Raw genomic sequence first — 8,556 nt, forward strand, 5'->3', positions numbered from 1 at the left:
AATTTCAACAACATAAACATTTATTTATTATTACTAGGAATTTTTCTTAGAAAATAATAAATATAAAAATTTATTTAAAATCTTTAAACAGGCTATAACACATATAACACAATCAAGTATTATTATTATATAAAAACTTCACATCATGAAAAAAACTCAATTGGTTAATCTAGCCTTATCTAAGCTTGGTTTATCATACGTTATAACAACTTTGCCCCTGAGATGCCCTTCTTGTACTCTCTTATAAGCATCCTTGAGGTCTATGAATTTAAAAGTTTTCTCTAAAGGAACAAACATTTTCTTTTCTTCAGCTAGCTGTGCCAATTCCCTGACACCGCATTCTAATGGCATAAAAGTACCCCACCGTATTGAAGAACCTTTAAAGACTGCTCCAGATAAAACATTTGGGACTACAAGATCAATTGCATTTTTAATCATTCCTCCTACCAAGCCATATGAATCTGTATTGTGCAAAATAGGACTACGAAGTGTAATGAATGCAGAGCATGACCAACCTTTCAACAAAGGCATAAAAGCATTGATTTTATTATAAGATATTCCTGCAGCATCTAGAATTATATCATACCTACAATAATAACAAAAAAAAAAAAAGTATATAGTTAGTATAAATGTAATCATTAATTATATAACTAGAGATAAACTATATTCTATTAAATCTCTTGATATTTATGCATAATAAGTATTGGAATTAAGATTTTTTTTTGTATCAATTTGAATATCTTATGATTATTTATTATATTAATCTTAAAACTCCTTGATAATAATATTAATGTATAATTATAATAAATTAAAATGAAACCTGATAACATAATATTGTCATGTTATAATATTTAAAAATCTCATTTTATTTTATTTATAGAATAATGACAATATTACTTTGTTGAAATCAGAAGTTAAAAATGGGGCTAGGTAAATTGGGTCCGCGATAAGTTGGGTATTTTTTAAAAGCGGTAAGCTGAGTCCCGGGGAAAAAAAGTAGTAGGTAAATTGGGTCCCATCAAATAACTGATTGATTTTCAATGATAATATGTCAATGTAATCTTTGATTACGCCTAATTAAAATATGTACATTATTCGGTGCTACAGAATGATGGAAAAAATAAGTTGGACTAACAGAATCACTAATGAAGAAGTTTTAGGAAGGGTATCTGAGAGGAAATAAATGTGGAAAAGTATACAAAAAAGGCGAAATGAATTAATAGGTCATATTTTAAGACACGATGGGTTGCTATTACTAAACTTAGAAGGAGTAATCGGTGGATATTTTGTGATTATATCTCTGAGTATACTCAGAGTACTCAGTATACTAAATTTCCCCTAAATATTTGGTCTCGATTTTCTGCTACCAATGTGCTTACAACCAATAGTTGTGAATCATATCATTCACGATTAAACCTTAGATTTTACATCCTAGTATTTTTAACTTTGTAGACGAGTTATTAGAAATACAGTTAGAGATATAAGTAAAATTACGAAGCACAAATCAAAAAAAGAAAAATATGCTGGATAAAAAATATAAACTAAGGAACTAATGACACAGTACACTAATAATATAATAAATCAATTTCAGTTTGCTCAGTTTATATCATTTAAGTTTTTACTAAGCGCATAATTTATAATTAATTAATTCTTATATTTTATATTTTATAACATGTATACTTTTAATTAATTTTTTTTTTTTTTGTATATTATTAATAAAATTAATTTGTTTTGTCTACTTTTTTGTGGGACTCAATTTACCTATAAAAAGTCATTTGGGACCCAATTTACCAACTCCCATTAAAATTAAATGTTTAAGGTATGTATCAATTATTAAAATAATTTTTTTTAATATTATGCACCTCTAATGATTTTAAAATTAATAACCTAATCCAAACTATAATTAATAGTTTGAAATTGTAATTAGTTATACAATTTAATGTGTAGATGTGTTTGTTATTGAATTTAAATATAAATATAATATTTTTTAGAATATAAACTGTGATAATTATAATTTAACAGCTATTTTTCTTTTATAAATGGTACAATTCATAAATATAAAGGCTTTAAAAATAATTTAATGAAATTAAACTAGAGATTTTAATTAATATTTACAAATTTAATTTTATATAATATAAACTTGTTCATAGGTTTTCATGATAAATTTTATATGTTTATATGTTATATTTTAGTTGTTAAAACAATATGACTTAAAAAAATAAATACATTATGATCATACATTTTATTTCACAATTATGTATAAATGTATATTTTTACAGTATTTACTTTAAACTTATATATCAATTAAAGACATAATATGTATCAGAAGTGTAGTATTTTTTAATATTATATTCAATATTGTTAAAAATCGTCCATAACTACTATTTTAAATAAAATGTAATGATTAATATTGATCAATGTTATTGATATCTCATTATAAAAAAAATGCACTTTTAGAAAGTGAAAGTGTAATAATTTAGATTTTATATATTATAAATATTAAATTTAAAAATTATCATTTATTTGCATAACATAAATTTATGTTATTCTATAATAAATTTAAAATGTTAATAAGGGTATTTTATACTTATTTATAAGATTTTATAGTGCATTTTTTGGGGGTTTTAATAACTTAAAAATTTCAGTTCTTACTAAAATATATTGAAACATGTACTTACTTTCCATAATTTTCTAATTGCTGTTTAGCATCTTTAGCAGTGTAATCTATAATATTATCTGGCCTAAGAGCTTTCACTAGATTTATAGCATCTGTACTGCATGTAGTAGTGACCTAGATAATAAAAACAATATAATAAGACTTAAATTAGCTTTAGCTTTGATATATATATATATTTTTTTAATCATTATATCTTGAAAACCTTCTTTTAATTATATAAAAACTTAAATTTTATTATTAGAATGATTCAAATTTTTTTTTAACTTAATTAAACATGCGCATGCACAGTACATCTTATTCTTCTTAAATAGCAACCACCTATTTTAACCACTAATTAATTTTTGCCTCATTTTTTAATAATTTTTGGTAACTTAACCAACTTCATAAGTCCAAAATTGACAAAGTTACAGGAATTTAAAAAAACAATGGTAAAATGCGCAGAATTTTTAATATTTTTATTGTAATTCTGAAAATAATTATTCTATAGTTATTCAGACTTGTCACTTTTACCTCTATTTATTAAGGTGAGATCTACACGTTATTATAATTTTAACTACCGTTAATTTTTATTTAAATTTGTGTAAGAATTATAACTTATAGCATAAAAACTATAAATATATATTTTATTTATTTCACTACATTAAATGGATCTAGCATAGGTTTAGACAACTATTTGAAAAATGTATACGTTAAATTATTTAATAACCAAATAAACTTATAACTCAATTAAGAATTAAATTTATTATTAATAATAAAGGCATTATATTCATTCCAATAAATCAATTTAATTAAAATTATTCTTACATTCATAAGCCACCATCAAATCATGAAATATATTCTACAAAATTAACTATCTCCCTCTCCTAAATATAATTTTAAATAAAAATATTGATAAAATATATAATTATATTAAGATAAAATTAAGTTCTACATTTTGCATAAACAAAAGTATTTTTTACTACCACAAATTAAAAAGTACAATATTTAATGTAAAATGTTAAAATTACAATTTTTACAATTAACAATTATAACCACCTTGTAATTTTATTTAAAGGAGTAAAAAATTATAATGTTATTAAATATTATTATTATATATACTATTATAGATCATTTGTTAGTTAGATAGATCATAGTTATTTGTTCTAATTGAGATAAAGGGAGGTGCGAAAAATTAAACAGTGATTAAAAATATACAACGAACATGAGTTTAAATATTTTACTTATAAATACCAAACCAAGTCAAATAATACATATTTTAATTATAAATTGTAGATATAATGTCATTTTATTTTTAAAAATTACAACACTTAAGTGGCTGCTCTTATTTAAAATACATTAATAAAGCTTTTTTTGGTAGTTTTATATGATTTTACAAGTCATTTCAAGTGGGATGGCAGAAACTTCCTGGGTTATTGCTTTCCACAGTTTGGGGATGATATTTGACTTGGTTTGATATTTATAAGTTTTAAAAATCAGGGAGGTTTTTATGCCATACATTTTATAATAAAATAGATGGTATTTGTACTTAAAACTTTAAATTAATTATTTTTTTTTTTTTTTGTAAATTGAAGATATTATACAGATGAATAAACTAAAAAGCTTTGTGGTGCAAATAATTAATGGACAAGATTATTTACATTCGGATAATATTCTTTCTACTTAGTTAAACATTTTTTTTAAAATCATCTTCATGAAGTTATTTCAAGTTTTAATAAACTAGATGTTAAACCTTCAGAGTTTAAGGATTCATGAAAAAAAATTATTTAATTTATTGAACTCAATTGATTTTAAACTATTTAAGTAACTAAATTATATATCAAGTTACAAACAAATTTTAGTATTTAGTAGAGTTAGAAGTACCTTAGCTCCCCAATTCTTCAATAATTGTACAGCACAATTACCAACACCACCAGATCCACCAATGACAAGTACATTTTTTTCAGTAGCACTTAAAACACATAAGCCACCAGCCAATTTTAAAGCAGACCATGCAGTTAAGCCTGAATACAATAAACCTGCGGCCTCTTCACTAGTCATGTGTGCTGGTTTTTTAGCAACCTGAAAAACAAAACATTAAAATATATATAAGACATGATGTTTTACATTTCTACGATATAAAATTAATAAATATTTTGAACCATACCAGACCTTCAGGAACAGCAACAAATTCAGCATGACAACCTTGATGGAAAGGAGGTATGACACCCATAACTTTGTCACCAATATTCAAGTCACTTTTAACATTAACTCCTTTGGCAATGATTTCACCACTAAAATCTCGTCCCAATGTCAAGGGAAATTCCATAGGTTTGTGAAGAGATAACTTTTGTGCTTGACGAATGGTACCCAAAAGTACCTGACCGAAACCCTCTGAAAATTATTATGAAAATATCAAATTGATAAAAGCTCAAACGACTGGACTAGTTTACATACGAGCCATAAGAACGTCAAGTGGGTTGACTGATGAAGCCTTGACACGCACCAATAATTCCCTGGGTCCAACCACTAGGGGTGACCGGGCGTTGCTAGTAAGCACCAGGTCATCAATGGTGCTATATGAGTGAGCTTGCCAAGCAATCATTTTAGGCGACCATAAAGGAGCAGTTGTCTCAGCAATTACTTCTGCGATGTCAGTCGTCATGTCGTCGTTAGTAATGCTAACTGCAGTATACGTGCGTCTAACGGTATGGATGGCAAGCACGTTGTTTGATGGCCAATTCGAGTGTGGTCTTAAAACTGATCGGATCGCTTTTGATATAGACATTTTAATTTGAATATTCCCGTTAATTGGAATTGTATTGCTGATGGGCCCCTCCTCCTCTCACCGGTTAGCCATTACCATTTTATCAATTGGTGGTTATCACAAATATTCATAACGCTTTCGCAAACACTCGCAATAGTAATAATAATAATATTGATAACAATAATTTGAATTTTCTCTTGCTCACTTGGATTCTAATTTTTCTCTCGACTCGTAATAATAATATAATTACTGCGATAATTCAATATTAACAACCTACTAAATCAACATGCTGATATGTTGATTTAAATTTATTGTTGTTTCCACAGTTGCGTAATTGAATTAATAGCGCAATCATCAAAATGAACTGTCGGACGCCCGTAAAATCCATTAAAATTATTACCAGATCTATGTACATATCATGTAGGTATAAAAGGGAACATTTTTTAGTTAAATCGTACATTTCTCTCGATAGATAACCTCGTATTTTCGTAATTTTTGCTTAATTATATTAGTTGTTTTTTTCGCGGGAAATAATAATTGGTTTCATTTTGGTAGTCATTTAATAATCCATTTCGATAATGGCCGTTGAAAAATTTTGTTTTTAAGCAATACTTGAAAAATTCTTTAAACTAACTGTAATAAATCAAATTTAAACCTTAAAAATATGTAAAATGCAACATAATGCGTTTTATTAATGTTGAGGTGAATGCGCATAGACATTAAAATTATATTATTTCATATCTAGTAGTATTTGTGTTTAATAAACACTTTTGATTAAATATTTAATTTTTTTCATAATTTATTATCGTCCTAAATCTTTCATTTTTTATGGACTATTTTAATATTATAATATAACAATATCTTTCCATAGTCTATATAAGCATATTTTCACTAATAAAATCACGTTACATAAACTAAAATTACAACGAATTAATATTCTTATTTATTACAATAAAAATTAGAAATTATAATATTTTGAAACCATAGTTATTATTTAACGCGGCCATGAGGAAAAACAGTTTAGAAACAAATGTAATTTTAAATTTGAACCATCTAGCTATAGTCTATACCCCCCTCCTCACGTGGGAATATAATTCTGTATATTAATTATAATGCCATGATAATATAATAGGTATTTATTGTCAAAAATTTTAGAGATGGGAATTATGGTTCATCTAAGTGATCCGATTCTTTCAGATCAGGTCATCAAGAAGATCCGGATAAAAAACCAGTTCGCGATCTGATAAGATGTTTTGAACCTATGCCTTATACTGAAACAGAACCATTGAACTGAATATTTAGTTTAATGATTGAATTCGGTTTAATTTACTCATCCGTAGAAATGGGAACAACAGGTCAGGGATCATATCAATGACCCGTTCGTCCGCGAATGACACATTAAAACACCATAATATTATTAAAATAAAACAGATAACTGATACCAAAATACGTATACAAATACCCAATATCTAGAATTCATTCAGTGATACCCAATGAACCAACAAAAAAATATTTGACGAACGACCGGGTCGGGTTTTAGTGATCCGGATCTTTTTGTTCATATCGATGACCCGTTCAATACGACCCGTTCGTTCGTGAACGACACATCACTAATACATTTCATATAATCGATCTTCTAAAACAGACTATTTATCTGATAAAACTATGCTAGAAATTTTAACTCATGTGTGGCATCCAACTTTACTGTCAACTTTTTACTGTCACTTGGCATTATAGTTTTATTAATTATATATTAATTTTTCTTTTTCTTTTTTATAATGAAAAATGTCATGGACATTTTTATTACTTAATGCCCGCTTTTTTGAATTTCAAACTACATACATTTATACTTACTTTTATTCGTCGGTTTGTTAATATATATTTGAATAGTTTCTCTCTATTATAATTATGCTTATAGAATGTACTTGTATCACGTACCTACATAATGTATTTGGTTCGATTGTGCCCATTAATTATAAGGCCGCCACCATGCCATATTTTCTATAAAGTAGCTATTGCATTAATGTGAATAAATTATTTACAAATTCTTCGTTTAACGAGTATTTGGATGTAATTTATTACATTCAATTAACATATTATACATATCTGCAGTACACTATTTACTATATGGTTATATGGATATACAAACCGGAAAATCACAATTTCTGTCGAGTGCATTATGATTGTATGAGCAGGGCCGGCCCATGCAAAAACAGAGCACTAGGCAAAATCAAATTTTTCCGCCTCAAAAAAAAAAAAAAAATAAGCTCTTATTTTAACATAGCCCCTACCCCTATTTTTTATGTGACATATCTACACAAAAAAAATTGTTATTTTTTATTTTATGTATAAAATTATACGAAGTAAAACTTAAAAATGATTTCTATAGTTATTACTCAAAACCCATCACTATCGCGGCTATCAGAAATACCGGAAGTGATTGTGTGGTTATTTATATTTTTGGAATAATTGAAAACGCTGAGCTTAGTGTCTTAGTACATATTATTAATTACGCTACACATAAATATGGATACTTGGTTTCAAACTGGGTCTTGTCCTAAGACGAAGCTGTCAAATGATGAAGGAACTAGTAATAGTGGAACTAGTAGTGAGATTGTTGATGTGTCAAGTTTGAATAAAAGAAAGAAAACTAAAATACGTTTTCGTAAGTATAACCCTGAATTTTTAAAAATCGGGTTTGTATTTTTTGGTACGAGGAGGAGCCTATGCCGCAGTGTGTGATTTGTTTCAAAACGCTATCCAACGAATGTATGAAATTTTTAAAACTTGAAAGGCATTTATCAACTAAACATCCTGAATGTGTAGGAAAATCTCTCGATTTTTTTCAAATCAAGAAAAAAAATCTTTCTATAACTAAATCAGTTATGGAAAAATCTTCAAAACAAAACATAACTAGTACCCAAGTTTCTTATGAGCTTTCGTTGTTAATCGCAAAGAAGGGGTCAGCTTACACCGTGGGAGAAGAACTTATTATTCCCACAGCAAAAATAATAAGTGTGGGATTTAAGTAATAAAAATCACTCTCAATTTAATTAAATTAAAATAGACACTATATTATATAAATATGTTATGTATGTACAAATATCGATACGCGTTACAATTGCGGAGGAATTGC

At 26.8% G+C, this 8,556-nt stretch overlaps 1 protein-coding gene across 1 annotated transcript; it reads right to left on the minus strand.

Moving 5' to 3' along the window:
- Positions 1–65: 65 nt before the first annotated feature.
- LOC112681085 (reticulon-4-interacting protein 1 homolog, mitochondrial-like) lies at positions 66–5,518 on the minus strand. The gene is made up of 5 exons (XM_025551351.1): positions 5,111–5,518; positions 4,821–5,047; positions 4,538–4,735; positions 2,679–2,791; positions 66–586 (listed from the first exon to the last, which is right to left on the minus strand). Exons 1-5 carry the CDS (start codon positions 5,439–5,441, stop codon positions 157–159), a joined length of 1,299 nt encoding a protein of 432 aa, XP_025407136.1. The 5' UTR covers positions 5,442–5,518; the 3' UTR covers positions 66–156.
- Between the last annotated feature and the right edge of the window lie 3,038 nt (positions 5,519–8,556).

The sequence above is a fragment of the Sipha flava genome, unplaced genomic scaffold (assembly GCF_003268045.1).
Source record: "Sipha flava isolate LNK unplaced genomic scaffold, YSA_version1 18526_pilon_pilon, whole genome shotgun sequence".
NCBI lineage: Eukaryota > Metazoa > Arthropoda > Insecta > Hemiptera > Aphididae > Sipha > Sipha flava.

Excerpts from the sequence above, each read along its gene's own strand:
- LOC112681085 (XM_025551351.1), bottom strand. The coding sequence starts at position 5,441 with ATGTCTATATCAAAAGCGATCCGATCAGTTTTAAGACCACACTCGAAT. Across the intron at positions 4,736-4,820 it reads TTGCTGTTCCTGAAGGTCTG|GTTGCTAAAAAACCAGCACA; the intron begins GTATGGTTCAAA and ends TTTGTTTTTCAG. Across the intron at positions 2,792-4,537 it reads TGAAGAATTGGGGAGCTAAG|GTCACTACTACATGCAGTAC; the intron begins GTACTTCTAACT and ends TTTATTATCTAG.